Source organism: Miniopterus natalensis, chromosome 12 (assembly GCF_054644295.1).
Source record: "Miniopterus natalensis isolate mMinNat1 chromosome 12, mMinNat1.hap1, whole genome shotgun sequence".
Taxonomy (NCBI): Eukaryota; Metazoa; Chordata; class Mammalia; order Chiroptera; family Miniopteridae; genus Miniopterus; species Miniopterus natalensis.
This window is the reverse complement of record NC_142092.1, coordinates 64,564,343-64,580,312: the sequence shown is the minus strand read 5'-3', so window position 1 is coordinate 64,580,312 and position 15,970 is coordinate 64,564,343. Positions and strand designations below refer to the sequence as shown.

Here is a 15,970-nt window from a genome sequence, read left to right as displayed (position 1 = left end):
AGCATTTTAAACTGGAACTAAACTCATATTTTCAATAGTGGTTGCATGGGAAAATGAGTCTTCTGAACTCTGTTTGGAATCGGTATTTTATCCTATTCCAAGCCTGATTAGCACTTAAACATAGGCTCTCCCTCCCTATTTTCATAAAGAAAAGATTTCTCCTAATCACAGAGTGAGCATCTTAGGACGAGAAGCCAGGGCTCAGTGATCTGCATGGGCTCCAGTGCCTGCAGGGGGATGGGCACGAGGTTGGCACTCAATGAATGGTGCTGAGGGAATGAATGAAGTGTGTGAGCCTGGCAATAAGGAAGGGTTCTCAGTGGGGTGGGAGGCCCTGGGGAGGTGGGAGGGACTGACTGGAAGGGTAGACAGCGGAGAAGTGTGAATAGGCAAAGTGTGTGTTCCTTTCAGGTCCCTGGGAGCCACCAAGATCAGCCCCTTATTTCACAGATAAAGAAACAGACAGGGGCAGTCCTCGTCCTAGGTCACTGGGGAAGCAAAGGATGGGCTTGAGTGTCTTGTCTTTGTCCCTGCAGGGGGCCCGGCAGAGAGGGCAGGGCTGCAGCAGCTGGACACTGTGCTACAGTTGAACGAGAGGCCCGTGGAGCACTGGAAATGCGTGGAGCTGGCCCACGAGATCCGGTGAGAGGGGCTGGGGCAGCCCAAGGCCCCAGGCCGATGGCACATCTCCCCTCCCCAGCCCTGGGCACCGGCCTTAGCCTTCCCTCCTCTGCCCAGCTGTCAGCAATTCACTCTGCACCTCAGGGAAGCAGTTTCTCAGCCTGCAAATGGAAGGTTAGGCTCAAGAGCAAAGAGCAGGGAAGAAGCTCTCCAACAAAGCCTGTGGTTCCTGATGCGGCTCCAAGGGACGGCTTTCTACTTTAGCTCCTTATTTCTGCTACCTCAGAGCTCAGCCCATTGTTTTAAAAGGATGTGGCGATGTTGCGAGTGTGCCAGTGACCCAATTAAAAATATTCTTTGAAATGTTTGGGTCCTCTAAATTGTGACCTGCCGGGGCAGAACCCTCATGGCCCATCGCAGGTCTGCTTCTAGATGGCTGGATGTGGGGACGCATGTGGTGGTTTGCCTGCTCCTCCTGGCTTGTACTTTGGCCACAACAGGCGTCACTAATTGAGTTTAGTACTCTCTCTTGTTTAACCTGGCCTTGGCCTCAGCATCCTTCTCAGGCTCTGCCAGTCCATTAGAGTTGTCCTAAGGGACCCCTGTGCTGTCTCTGTTTTACATGGTCTCTGATCTCCCTTCCTGCTCTGACATTAGGGGCTTCTCCCCACCCCCTACTCCTCTCTGCCCCTGCAGGCCCCTGCCCCCCCGCTGACTTTGGTCTCCCCCAGACTCAGCTTCTCTGTGTGATCCCCCCGCTTTTTCCAGGAGCTGCCCCAGTGAGATCATCCTACTGGTGTGGCGCATGGTCCCCCAAGTCAAGCCAGGACCCGATGGAGGGGTCCTGCGGCGGGCGTCCTGCAAATCGACACATGATTTCCTGTCACCCCCCAACAAGCGGGAGAAGAACTGCACCCATGGGGCCCAGGCTCGGCCTGAGCAGCGCCACAGCTGCCATCTGGTATGTGACAGCTCAGATGGGCTGCTGCTCGGAGGCTGGGAGCGCTACGCCGAGGTGGCCAAGCGCGGGGGCCAGCACACCCTGCCTGCGCTGTCCCGGGCCACTGCCCCCACCGACCCCAACTACATCATCCTGGCCCCGCTGAACCCTGGGAGCCAGGTATGAACAGCTGGCTCGGGAAGGTGAAGGGCATGGGTCCCTGCGTGAGGCCAGGAAAAGGCTCAAAATTACATGGGGAGGAGCCTGCAAGGGGATGGGAGTGCTGAGCAAGGAGGCGGGGTGTGCATTAGCTCTGTTGCTGCAGGGCTTGTCCTGGGTGGAGAGAGCAGGTGAATCTTTGTGGCCTTAGGGCACAGACCCAGAACCAGGGGGTGTCACAAAGTAGAAGAGTGCACCTGAAAAGAAGGAAGAGTTTTGTGCCAGTCTGCACTTTTCCACAATGCAGTGGGCTGCTGTGTGTAGTAGTGAGTCCCCTGTCATAGGAGGCATGAAAGCAGACACTGCATGGCGTGGTGGGGTGATGGAGTGCATGCCCCAAGACATTAATCCCATGAAATACTCTTGGGGGAAAGAGTGTTCTGAGGTCAAATAAGTTTGAGAAATATCCCAAAGCATATTAGCCTATTTGAGGCTCTGAGGGTACCCCACTGTGGAGACGGTGGATTAACCTTGTTTAACTCAGCATTTCCCAGACCCCCTTGAGTGTGCACCCTGTGGCAGGGTTGTTAGCATCCCACGGTGCCAATGTTCCATGGAATGCTCTTTGGAACAAGCTGCCATCAAGGAAGTTGGGGACTTGGCCAAGGGATTAGACTCGTTGACAGCTATAGCCTTGTTCGACTTTAATATTCTGGAGGATTCTGGCTTCCTTCCAAGCCCCCTCTCAGCTTGGTAGCAGGACTGCTGTTTTCCCTCATGTCCTGAGGTGCTCCCTTCCCATCCCCAGGTTGGGTGAGCAGACTGTGGGTTGTCCTGCCCCGTGCCTGGGGCTGAGGTGGCTCTCCTGTCTTTGCTTTGCAGCTGCTGCGGCCTGTGTACCAGGAGGATGCCATCCCTGAAGGTGAGTTGGACCTCTGCTGCTGTGCCCTCTGAGCCCTTGGGAGATTTCGAGGTCAGCTGGGAGGCCAAGCCCAGCCCCCTCCTCTGAGGTTGGAGGCCTTCTCAACAGAGTCAAGATCCCCCCCGCATGTTCACACAGACTCTGTTTCCTCTTGGTGCGTTTTTCTCCCACATAGAACCCTGGTGTCCTCCTGCCTTGGCGCCCGCCTAAGGAGGAAGAGAGGGGATCTTACCAGAGTGTCTAATGGGTGGTGTTTAGGACTCAGGCATTCAATTGAGATTCATCCAGTCACTGAGCAACCAATATATGTTAGGTGCTGTAGGCAACACAGTCAGGTCTGCATGGAAGGGAGGCATGGAATATGGAGCTAGGAGGTCTCGAGTTGGAGTTCTAGCCGTGTGATCAACTCATGTCCCTCACTGAGCCTCAGTTTCTTTATCTATAAAATGGGGCTGATAATTCCCACCTCAGAGGGTTGTGGGAGGATTAAAGAAGATAGTGGTTGTGGGTAGTAGCCTGTATACCAAGAGATGCTACACAGAGCGCAGTTGTCTTTGAAATGCACGGGTGTCTCCCATGGCCTTCAAACCCTGGCCCTATTTTTTATGAGCCAGGGAGAGAAGCTGGGCTCAAAATCAATTCCTTCTCTTAGGAAGCCCGAGATATCAGTCTCACTGCTGGAGCTGGCTGGGCATTCCTTCAGGCCCCCTGTGCGCCTGCTGGGGACCTCTGACTCGAGTAGCTGGAGGGTTGAGACCAACCTTGCCAGCTGGTTCGCTATGCCTACCTTGGGTATGCCTGAGCCCTCCCTCTAGTGCCTGCAGAATGCCCTTTGACCTCCTTCCTTGAGAGTGGCCTTTTCCCAGCCACTTGCACCCGTGTCCTTGCATCTCCCTCTTGTCAGTAGTGTGGAGGTGATGCTTGCTCAGAGTGGGGACTTGGAAGAATGCTTGTGCCTTTTCAGGGGAAAGGGCTCCCATCAGGCTCATTGCTGCTCACGGAAGACACCTCCATTCTCTCCAGGCTGGGACACTTGGGCACTTGGGCTGTTCTGTCGGAAATGAATCTGTATTCCTTCTGAAGAGGAGTTCCTTCTGGATAGTGATTCAACACTGAGTTTTTAAAAAGCTTTTAGCTGGTACTTTTGGTTAGAGTGGAGCTGCTGCTGCTAAATGGTGACTTCATTAAGGGCAGGGCCTGGGCCGGCTCATTGGAGAGCTGCGCCCACTTGTCACACATTATCCAGGGGTGTGTAGAGATGGGGCTCGAGGGCATGACTGCCAAATAGGTTGGGTTGATCCTGCCATGTACCATTTACTGGCCACATGACCTTGGGCAAGTCACTCAACCACCCCAGGCCTCAGTAGCCTTTTCTGTAAAATAGAGCTGAGCAGACCTTTTCCACCTGAAGGCAGAGGTGTGTGTCAAAGGGCTTACTGATGACTCTCCAAGCCCAAGGCACAGATTCTGTGGCCACGCTCTGCTGCTGGGCTAGGAAGGGAAGAGATGCATTCTTTTAAAAGTCTGAGACTAAGGGGGCCTGGGGCCAGGATTTTGGCATCAGCAAAAGGTACCCTTCTTTAATTTTGGTCTGTTTTGCCTCAGGCCCCTGCTTGTCAGTCCTGTATGGCTTTGCCTTCTCTGGTCCAGGCTTGCCTGTGTGGAGTTAGACTGTCCAGTTCCAGGCTGACCCTGTGACCCCGATCACAGTATGGTTTGAGGCCCAGCAGTCCTGTCCTATGCCAGCCCTGATGGGTGGATTATTTGTTGGCTGGGGGTTTGTAATAGCCCCTCGTGCACTCATACTCCGGTACCAGTCACCAAGCCCTTCCCCATTGGGTTTGGCTCGATTGGCCTTGGGACGGACAGGCAAGCCAGCAGTCTGTATAACGTCCACTTTGCAGTGGAGATAACATTGACTCAGAGGGGAAGGAACCTCAGAGAAGGGGCTCTGGGGAAGCCAGTGCTCAAATTCAGGTGTCTTGTCCAACTCAAATCCTGAGAGACACAGGATGGGTTCTTTTTTAAATTTTATTTTTTAAATTTTTTAATTACAGTTTACATTCAATATTATGCTAGTTTTAGGTGTATAGCACAGTGGTCAGACACTTATATAACTTACAAAGTGATTCCCCTGGTAAGTCTAGTACAGGTTGGGTTCTTTCAGCAAAGGAGCCAGGACCTTGCCCACGGACCCACCCTGGGGCTGATGCCAGTCAGGGCCAGATGAGGAGTGTGTAAGTGCGTCCGTGCATGTCTGTACGCCCCTCCGCCCTACCCCCGCCCTGGACTCAGGCTCTTTCTGCTCCTCTCTAAGTGCCTCCTCAAAGAGGCAGGAAGTGGTTTAAACGATTTTAAGATTATGGTTTGAGTGCTACCCCAAGATACAGTGGGGATAGGTGGTCACTTGTGGGGGGTGTCAAGTTGTTTTTCTCACCTCACTTGGTGAGAAGGAGCTTGATGTGGGTGTAGAAAGCAAGTGTGAAACATTCTGAGCTGAGTTTTTCCTCTAAGGCCGTGGACCTCGCGTTGGTGGGGAGCTTCCCCAGATGTAGCTGGGGTCAGACCACCTGTTCACTCCCTGGCTTCCAAGACTGGGGGTGGCAGAAGGAGGCCTCGACCCCGGGACATGCAGGTCAGGGAGGGCTGGTCAGCAGAAATCCTCAGAGAGGCCAGGGATGCATGGAGCCTGAATGCTCTAGAGTTTGCCTCCTACCTGCTTGCATCCAAGAATCTCTGACATTTTAGGTACTCTGTGTTTTTGCCCCTCTGCCCATTGGATGGGACAGGACGTGATAAAGTCCTGCAGGCCACCCCTGTTCAGGGTGAGGGCGTGTGTCCAAAAGTGACCTTTTAAAGAGGAACCCCCTGCTGTCTTCTGTTCTCTTCCCGGGGGTATCTCCCACCCCGTCTTTCTCTCCTTTTTTTGGTTAGAATAACTTGTGCGTTGGTGGCCAAGCCAGGAGGACCTCCTGGCTGTGATAAAGCCCAGGATTCCCAGAGTCCACGAGGCGCCTGATAAACTTGCCTTTCCGTGTGGAGGAATCACAACCACAGCAATCATGATAGTTAGCAGCTAACTTTTACTGTGCACATATAGGTCCCAGGCCGTGTTCTAGGGGCTTTACTTGGGTATCTCATTTAATCCTCACAGCAGCCCAGTGAGCCTGGTGCTGTTATAGTTGAGGCAGCCAAGGCTCTGAGGGGGATGTGAGCTGCCAAAGGTCACCAAGCTAGTAAGCAGAGGAGTGGGGTTTGGGCACAGCCACCTGGCTTCAGGCTGGTGCTCTTCCCTGAGAGCTGGAGTAGCAGGTGCCACTCCTCACTGTAGACTGACTTTAGTGACCCTGGCTGCTCCAGCCCCCTTGACTAAGAGAAGGCAGCCCCCAATACATCCTGGGCAAGCCCACTGTCTCTGCTACCACCACAGAGACTGGATCTCCACATGCTTGGTTCGTGGGACCTGGGAGGCAATGGAATGGGAGAGTTGCGCTGGGTATGTGCAGGGAGTGTTGCGAGTGGTGGAAAGCGGAGAGCATTGCTCTGCCCCAAGTGATTGTTCCAGGTGGGACTGTGGGCCTGGAGAGGTCAGAGCTTCTGGTTTTTCAAATATGAGCGATTTCCTGATTTTTATAAGTACGAGGCCAAACTGATAAGTCTGATTTGGGCCCTGGGTCTCCAGATGGGGTCTGCCTCCCCAAAGAGTTGATGGACCCTCCATCACAGTTGGTGGTTCCCAGCTCCGTCCTAGCCATGGGGCTGCTCATTTACATGTCAGTGTCTCTCATGGATTGTGAGGGAATTTCTTGAGGTTCAAGGCCCTTCTGAGGCCTCCCTATCTTGTGCAGGGCCTGGCACATAGCAGATGCTCACAGCAAATGGCTGTTGACTGAGTTTGTTCCCTGTTTCTGCAGAGGGGATGCCTTGCAGGGGTAATAGAAATGCCTCATGGTCCCCCATCTCTGTTCTGCAGAATCAGGGAGTCCCAGTAAAGGGAAGTCCTATACAGGCCTGGGGAAGAAGTCGCGGCTGATGAAGACGGTGCAGACCATGAAGGGCCACGGGAACTACCAGAACTGCTCAGTCATGAGGCCACACCCCCCACACTCGAGCTATGGCACCTATGTCACTCTAGCTCCCAAGGTCCTGGTCTTCCCTGTCTTTGTTCAGGTGAGCTGGTGGCTGGCCCCAAGCACTCCCTCAAGGGAAGGTAAGAAAGAGGAGGGTCCTTTACCTCAGGGCTCAGGGATGGTGCCTCATTCCAGGACTGGGGGCCTCACTTTAGGGAAAGACAAATAGCTTCAGGTGCTCAGGATTCTGGGGGCTATACTGAAGGAGCACAGGTCTCTAAGAGGTGGAACAGGAGGGTGGGGGCAGGGGAGCCCAGCAACAAGGGGGTCCCTTCCCTGCTTCCCCCCAGCCTCCCCTTTCTCTGGGGCCAGGCCAGGCACACCCAGCTGCTTGTTGTGTGGTCACAGTGCCTGTGTACTGAGGCTTCTGCTTCCTGGCCCATCCAGTGGTTCGTCGTTTGGAAGTGACCATGGCAGTGCCTCGAGGTCTGGCATCTTGTCCGGTCTCTTCGCTCTAAGCAAACGTCTGGTCTAGTAGCTGACGGCCTGAGATCCCCATAAATCTCCCTTCTCCTACTTTCCTCTCTTTTTCCCTCTCTTCCTCCCCATTTCCAAATCTTTTTTATTTCACCACCAGGATATAACCAGTGTGAGCATTTAGGTGTCTTTTCTGTGTGCATATGCACATTAAAAAAAGACCCAAACAGGCATTATTGTACATTTGATATCCTGCTGACTTTTTAAAATGAGAATTGCATGAACATTTCCCACATCATTAAATACTTTTTGGGCCTGTGTTTGTAGTGGTTGCACGCTGTTCTATTATATAGATGTGCTGTATTTATTTAACCAGTTCCCTATTCAGACACTTATGTCTGCTTCTTTTGCTATTGTAAATAACTCTGTGATGAAAATCCTTGTACATGAATTGCTTCTCTGATTATTTTCCTTGGAAGAGATTCTTAGAAGTGAAATGACTGAGTCATAGATCATAAACATTTAAAGGCTCTTTATACATATTGACAAATTGCTGTTCATAAAGACTTGATTAGTTTATCGTCTCATCAGCAGCATAGAGGTGACAATGTCCCAAGGGCTTCATTTCTGACCATTACTTCCTTCTCTGGTCTTCCCAGCATCTGATTCTAGGCCTGTCACATCTAGTGGATCCTAGATACACTTCTTAGGGCACCACGCACCTCTGGCAGGCGACACATCTCCCAGACAGCTCCATTGGTAGGGCTTGCCCTTTGCCTTTCTCTTGGCTTCTTCTGTTTCTTGGGGTGTAACCGCAAAGGTCTTGGCATCCACCGGGATTATTTTTGGTTTTCATTTTTTAATTTTTCCAAAAAAGCTAAAGTGAGTTTTTAAAAAGTTATAAACATTTTTAAATGATAAAATATATAAACCAAAAAATGGCACAACAGTTAAATGTGCAGTTTAACAAATAATTATAAAGCGGCTATGCACTAAGATGAAGGAATCGGCCAGTGCCACCAGGCCAGAGGCCACGTTTATCTCTCCTTGACTGGAATGCCCTCCTCCCAGCAGACGTACCCGCTGGCCTGACGCTATGACAGTGATTTCCTTGCTTCTCTTTAGTTCTACCATCTCTGCGTGCTTTCCTAAATAACACATTTGGCTTGGCCTCTTTTTGAATGTTATTTAATGAAACCATTCTGCATGTGTTCTCTTGGGCCCTGCTTACTTTGCTTCACATGATTTGTGAGATCTATCCATGTTGCTGTGTGTAGTTGACATTTGTTTCATTACCTTTCCCCCAGCACCTTGCTTGGGGCCAGGTGCCTGGAGGCTGTGTTATAAATATGCAGTCGTGAGGATGAGTCCTGTGGGGTAGTCCAGAGCTTCGGGAGCTTTCCCTGGGGTGGGCAGGGCATGGGGCAGAGTGGTGGTGTAGGGTGAGAGGTTTGGGTGAGAATTGGTCCCTGGGAACTGATGCCTGAGAAGGAGGCAGTGAATGTAGAGCAGGGACTGGCCTGGCTTTGAAGGGACTCAAGTGACCAAATCTGGCCCCGTTTGGTATCCTGAGAGCCCGGACCTCACAGCAGGGACCATCCCACGAGGCATGAGCAGGACAGATGGGGGCGTGTGGGGCCTGGGAAGTCCCAGGAGCCCAGCGGTGGAGGGGCGGGGGTGGGAGGCCTGCAGCACGTGGTTGGACTTCCTGCCGAGAGCGCAGCGCTCGCGGTGAGGGTGGCGGTGAAGGTGGCAGCAGCAGTTCCGCTGGGGACCAGACCATTTGTCTTTCTGTTTCCATCTGTGTGTGAGGGGGCGTGTGGGCTCTCAGGGAGCGGGGAGGGCTGGCAGACTTTTCCGTGTCTGGCTTTGTCAAGCTGTCTTTCTTCTCCCCACCAACCATCTCCATCAGGCCCCTTTGAACTGCCCACTTTGTTTTCAGCCTTTAGATCTTTGTAACCCTGCCCGGACCCTCCTGTTGTCAGAGGAGCTGCTGCTGTACGAGGGAAGGAACAAGGCTGCTGAGGTAAGCCTGACACGTGCCCTTCCCGGTGGGGTGTCCTGGTGGGCTTCCTGGGCCATCCTCCAGGCCCCTAACTTCTCTCGCTTCCTGATGGTCTTAGGATTGTGCTATCTCAGGGCAGAACAAATCTGAAAAGTCCTCCATCTCCCTCCACGCCCTCCTTACCAAATGGTGACCCAGCTTTTTCTTGGACATTTCCAGCAGTAAGGAACTCACTACCTTTCAAAGCTGTTTAGTCCATCTTTGGTGGTTAGAAAGTTTGCCCAGCCCCTGAAGACATCCCATGGTCCTAACTTCCTCTAAGAAGTGGAAGAGATGGCCATCCCTCCCAGCTGTGATGAGTGCCTCTGTAGGTGAGAAGATAAAAGCTGTTAGCCCAAGGGAATTTTTAGAGGAGCATCAGTTATGCAGGTTTTGTGGGTCTGTATTAACCCAAATCCCAAATCCTCTTCGAAGGGATAAGTCTGAAATTTCTCCTGGGCTTTAGCTCAGAGGCCAGGGTGTGGAGATCAGGCCACTCTTCCTGGGGAGCTGGCCCCTGCTGATGTTTGACCCAGGGAATTTCACTTACCCACACGATCCCCAGAGCCAGCCAGGCTCCAGCTCGGTCCTGTGAGCTTAAACCTACCTGGGCATAGAGGTCAGAGCCCTGGGATCTTCAAGGCTACCTGGGGGCTCACTCATGACTTCTTCCTTCCTCCTCAGTCTTCTCATCTCAACAGTGTGTGTGTGTGTGTGTGTGTGTGTGTGTGTTTGAGGCAGCTGACCTCTAAGGGCCCTTTCAGCCCAGCATTCTGGGACATTATGTGTAATTGCGGCTAAAGCAGGAGGCTGCTTTTGTTTTGTTTTTTGAACAAGCAGACCAGAGCTCATATATTCCAAATGAGCATCGTCTCTTTCAGAGGAGCTCCCTGGGGAGACCGCAAGCTTATTTCTACCACACTGGCACTGCTCACTACATTTCTAGACCTCTTCTTGGGGAGTGTTCTTGAGAACCTTGGCACAGCTTCTGAATTGACTTCATGGGAGGAAAACTTCATCTATGGAGGGGGATTTGAGTTCTAGGAATAAGACGTCATGTGGAATTGTGCGTGTTCAGTAGGGTGTGGTGGAGCGAAGTCAGGTGGCCAGGGTCAGGGTGAGGTGGGGCTCTGAACTCACAGGATTCCAGAGAAAGCACTTAGAAATGGCATAAGATACATACGTTAGTCTAAATTTGCTCTTTTATTTGTCCACTCACCAAGTCTGCAAACACCGAGCACTTATGTTACCCTCACTGTGCATGCATGTCACTCACCAGATCTCAGTGAGCTCTTCAGCACCCCCAGGAGAGGCACAGTTGTCCCTACTCTGTAAATGAGGAAACTGAGGCTTTAGTGAGATTAACTGGGACCTGAGGGTCTCAAGGCTCATGAGGGATGGAGTCATGATTAGCACGCTGATCTCTGGCTCAGCAGTGCTTTCCATGATCCCATGCTGCCTCTGGCTTGTTTGTTTAAACACAAACCAGCAAACAAGCTGAAGCCATAACCTGATCACAGTCTGCCCCAAAGCTCTTTGCTAGTGGGTCTTTGGAGCCTTAGAGCCAAGAAGATTTTGAAGATTGAAAGAAGCGATTTGAAGACAAGTAAAATAAATAAGGAAGCACATATGTGCGTCTTGGTAACCTGTCATGTTATTCAGGCCAAAAATATAAAGCAGCCCAAGAGGAGCTTGAATAAGTTCATAGAATCTTGGTGTTGGTTAGTCCTCAGGAGCCGTCATTTTCTCATTGCTTCCCTGCAACTTCCAGCTGGGTTTGCAGCCAGTTGTTGAGTCTGCAGAGGCCGTCCTTCCAAACATTGGTTTTGTTAACAGAGAGTGCTAAACTGTAGAAAGTTCCCCCTTACGCTTGGCAGGAATCTTTATTCTGGAATATTCCCCCTTGGTTCTTGCCCCTGTCTTTGCTCTGAGCATGCTCCAGTTTGCTAACGTCTGTGAGCTGGTCCAGACCCACACCATAAACTGCCCTCATCACACCCCCTCTGGGAAGTCACAGACTTCATTAATGTGCCAAATCAGCATAATGGAGTAACCTGATTTATACATTCAAACAACAGGCACTGAGTGTTTACAGTGTAGCCAGGCCCTGTGCTAGAGCTTCCAAGAAAACTAAGGGACCCAAGACAGACACACCCTCACTGACTCACCGAGTTTACCATTAACCAAGGCACTAAGGTCTTTTCTGCAAACCCTGCCCTTAGGCCAGATTCCTGGAGGAGGCTTGGTTAGGGTTACTTGGGAGAAGTGACCCTCCGAGTTTCAATGATTCTCTAACCAAGCAATCCCTCAACCCATGACTCTTTGGGCAAACAGATGTGTCTTTGGAGCAAGTGTGGGGAAGACACCTGGTGGGTAGCAGGTAATAGGACCATGGAGATGGGCATCACTCCACTGTGGGCTGCTGTGGCTCCTGCTGAAGCAAAGTCCGCAGGATGCCGGTGAGATGGGAGAGGGGCCCACCTGCCTCCCCTGGCATGCTTGCCCCTCTGCCCTGCCTTCAGCCGTGTGCCAGCTCTGTCCTTTCCCTGACCCGACCTTTGGGGAAATTCTTCGTTCATGCTTTAATCACTTCCTGTCTAGACCACATTTCCAGCTCTGGGAATAGGGGCAGAGCAGCAGCCTGGGGCTTTTTGCACCTTGCGTGTGGGCAGTTACCCTCTATCCAGTCCTTTCTGGCCTGGGCCAATTTTTGACTTTATAGGCTCCTAACAGACTGTCTTCTCTAACCCTTCCCCTGCCAGCTTTTCAGGGGTCCACAGGTGACTGCCAGCTTTCCCTCCGTGGGTTGGGCAGCCTGAGGGTGTCTTGTATTGGGTGAGCTTAGAGCCTTCCCCTTTTCACTCTTTGGACTTTGAAGACTTCTCCTCAGGCAGCTGACCCCTCAAATCCTTCTGAGCTCTCAGATCATTTTCTTCCCCTCCCTTAACTTCATTTATTTTTTGGTCTCCTTCGCTCCTCATTTTTGGCCCTGCTTGGATTCTTTCCCATTCAGGAACAGGACAATTGGAGGCATTTTGCTACCTCTCTGTATAGTGAGCACTTCAGGGTCAGCCAGACCTGACCTGGTCCTTGGCTGTGTGGCCTTGGGCAGGTCACTTAACCTCTCAGAGCTGTAGGTTCCTCACCTGTAATTGAGGGCGATGATGTTATATACAAGCAAGGATCCACTGAGCAGAAAGTAAGTGCTCAACAAATGGCGACTTTTGATAGGCTGTGTTGGGACAGGGCTGTGGTGGGAAGGGGGTTGGATAGCATCCCCAATAGGATCCCCTCCGGCCCAGGGTTCCAGAACCCTCCTGTTTGGTTCCATTAGAGGAGCCAGAGCCTGTGAGAGCTCTTGCCCAAGAACGCCTCCTATTGACTCTGTGGCCCAGATTCCCTCAGACCTCTGTGTTTCTGCTATGCTCAAGAAGTCAAGTGGTCCTTTGGAAAATATTTACATATTTTTAAATTACAAAAGTAAAAGATTTTCCTTGCAAAATAATGCAAATTAAGCAGAAATGTATGAAGTAAAATCCACTCCCCAGAGTGAAGAGTGTGGTATCATAGACATTTAAAAAATGTTAAATATAGACAGATTTATAGGTTTTCCCCCCACAAAATTGGATTATACTCTTGGTATTTTTGCACATGGCACTGTTTTGACAGATTTCAGCTTCTGTCCACATAGCTCTACTTTATTCTTTTAGTAGTTGCATAACATTCTACCATGTGAAAGTAGCGTAATTTATTTTACCCATCTTCTCTTGATGGGTGTTTATACCCTTTTTTTTAACTCTTCTATTGTTTATTTTATTTTATTCTTTATTTTTACATCATTGCCACTCTCTGCTCCCATTAGTTTATGTACTTTTATTAAAAAAAAAAAAATTATTGGGGTGACATTGGTTATGAAGTTATGTAAGTTTCAAGTGTCCAATTCTATAATCCGTTGTCTGTACATTGCATTGTGTGCTCACCACTCAAAGTCTAGTCTCCTTCTGTGTGTATAGTTGACTCCCTTTCCCCTCTTCAACCTCAGTTTATGTACTTTTTTTATTATGAAAATATTGCTGAGAACATCCTTATAGGTCCATATTTGTATAGCCTTGTCAGGGTTCCTGTGGGGTAGTCAGAGGTCGAGTTGGGTCATCTTTAACAGTCTGATAGCTAAACGTCTACATGCTGGCTTCTTAAACCTCAGTGACAATCCAACACGTGTGCCCTGTGGCCCTTAGTAGCGAATGCCAAGCTCTGCTGGCTGACTCTGCTTCCTTCAGAAGAGGTGAAGCATCAGATTTTGACACCTCCAAGGGAAGTTCACATAATTATATTTTGTTTTCTTCGAAGAATCTAAAATTGGATTTCATTGCTCTTGACTAAAGGCCACTGCAGGATTTACACAACAAAGAACAGCGTAATCTTTAGTGGCATTAGAGAATCAAGTGGATTTTTCATGGCACAAAAATATGCTGAGCATGCCTGTTGGTTTACCTATAATGTCTAAAAATAGCGTTCTCCTTTATTTTTGGAGCAGCTAGTGCATAAAAGAGATAAAAGTTATGTCTGCATTGGAGCATGAGTAACTGGCTGCTTCTTAAGCTGATTGCGGGTTCCTGCAGTTAAAATTACCGCAAGGAACTTGGTAATAGCACCTCGCGTTGCACTATGCTTCAGTTCACTGTCAGCTCAGAGATTGTGAAGGAGCCGGTGAGGGAGCCGGGCAGGGACTCCCACGTTTGTGCAGATGCGAAAACTCAGGAGACTTAACCAAGTTTTCATGGCTCCTTAGGGGGATAGAGCCTTGTCACTTCTGAGTCCAGGTCCAGTGCTCTTTCAGCCAGATGTGTAGAGGCCAGTACAAGCAGATGCAGGACATCCTGCAGCTCCAGGGAGGCGCTAAGCCAAGGGTGCTGGGCTGGAGATTCCAGGGGCTTTCAGACAGAGATGTGGGCCTTGGGGGTGTCAGGCTGGAGAGGCTTGCAGGGGCCATCTGCCACGGAAGGTGAGGCTCAGTGGTTTTTGTTCTGTTTATGTTTTTGTTCTGTTTTGTTTGTGAGGAGTGGAGCTATAGAAAACTGTAGGGCAAAGGGGCGGTCTTGACTCCAGGTGAGGTCTCTGCTCTTGGTGGAGGCCACACTTAGTCTGCTCCTGGTTCTGCCTAAGACAATGAGGACTCCTTCCCTGGACCTTTGGGGCGGTTGTGGCTCCTGGTCTCGGGACAGCTGAAGAGCTGTTCTGTTTGCTGTCACCTGACACAGGTGACACTCTTTGCCTATTCGGATCTGCTGCTCTTCACCAAGGAGGACGAGCCGGGCCGCTGCAACGTCTTGAGGAACCCCCTCTACCTCCAGAGTGTGAAGCTTCAGGAAGGTAAGTTTGTGCCCAAGGTGCCCTGGGCCCTCCCCACTTGTCCTGAGTCCACTGCTCTGAGCAGCCTGGATGCTCAGGTTGGGTCCAGCCCTTCTGGTGCTGAGCAGCCAGCTGCCAGTGGAGCTTTTAAGCATGCGTGGTCAGGTCCTGCCCCTGGGCTGGTGGGCTCCCAGGCACTGGTATTTCATTCTAGGCTGGCAAGCCTTCCTGTACACCCCGACCTTTGCAGGGAGGTTCTGTTCCACAGGTGTTTAGAGAGGCTAGGGAGTGAAGTGGGAAGAGCTTTGGACTTGGACCTGTGCTCAGATCTCAGCCCTGCCCCTCACTACCTGTGTGACCTTGGGCAAGTTACACAACCTCTCTGAGCCTGTTTCCTCATGTGTGAATGCGGGATACCAATAGTATCTCAGAAGGTTGTTGTGGAGATTAAATTAGGTCATATATGCAAAGTGCCTCATCCACACCAGCTGCCCAGTAAATGCTAGTTGTCACTGCACTCACCACACATATTCAGAGCAAGAGACTACTGCTCCTTCCCCACTCAGCTTTATTGCTTTGGCCGGAGCCCCAGGAACCTGGAACATGCGGAGCCCCAGGAACATGCGGCTGGGGGCTGGCAGGCAGGAGCACGTGGAAGCGTGGAGTGAACCTCTACCCCAAAGTTTCCACCGTGCCCTCCTCCGCTCTGGGACGGGAAGCCAGCTGGGAGTATCTGCTGAGCGGTTTGGTTTGGCGCCTGAGGTCTCCGCTGAAAGGGGCTTGATTTCCTCTCCCAGATTATGAAAACAACAACAGACCTGTTTGAGCATGGCTGACGGGCAGGGAGGAAAATATTACCCAGTGAAAGAATTCTGTTTTGACGGGTTTTGCTCCAGGAAAACTTCCTGCCTATTTGCAAACCTGACCTATGTGCTCAGCTCCTGCTGGCCTTCCTCCTTAGACACCAGGCAGTGTGAGAACCTCCATCTCGCCACCCCACAGGAAGTCACTTACAACTTCTTCTCTGCCTCTGCCTTCCTCCTGCCCACTGACCAGGGCAGCCACTGAGGGGAAAAAGCAAGTCACCTCGCTCAGAGGCCAGGCTCCCCCTGACCAAGGCCGGTGGTGAGGAGCAGCCCTCTGAGCAAGTTCAGCTCAGACCCTGGCGGTTCAGGGAGCTCCCATGGGAGGGGGTCAGGTGAGAGCTACTGTCCTTGGCTTCCTGCTGCTCTGCCCTTTCCTCCCTCCCTCTAACCAGCTTCCCCTACATGCCCATTGTGGAGTCCCTCCCAGCCCCCTGCACGCACGCACACACACACATGCTATACAGCCTCTTCCTCTGTGCATCTGCCCATCCCCAGCTCAGACAATCGGGGACCCATTTA

General features: G+C 51.2%; 1 protein-coding gene across 4 annotated transcripts in view; it reads left to right on the top strand.

The window, feature by feature from the left end:
- Nucleotides 1–15,970, top strand: part of RGS3 (regulator of G protein signaling 3) — a 107,820-nt gene that overhangs the window by 29,873 nt on the left and 61,977 nt on the right. For all 4 annotated transcript variants that reach the window (XM_087822877.1, XM_087822878.1, XM_087822879.1 and 1 more), the window contains 6 exons: nt 537–642; nt 1,390–1,741; nt 2,603–2,642; nt 6,616–6,812; nt 9,132–9,215; nt 14,495–14,606. In XM_087822877.1, the coding sequence (XP_087679003.1) occupies nt 537–642; nt 1,390–1,741; nt 2,603–2,642; nt 6,616–6,812; nt 9,132–9,215; nt 14,495–14,606 (891 nt within the window). The remainder of the gene's footprint in view (nt 1–536; nt 643–1,389; nt 1,742–2,602; nt 2,643–6,615; nt 6,813–9,131; nt 9,216–14,494; nt 14,607–15,970) is intronic.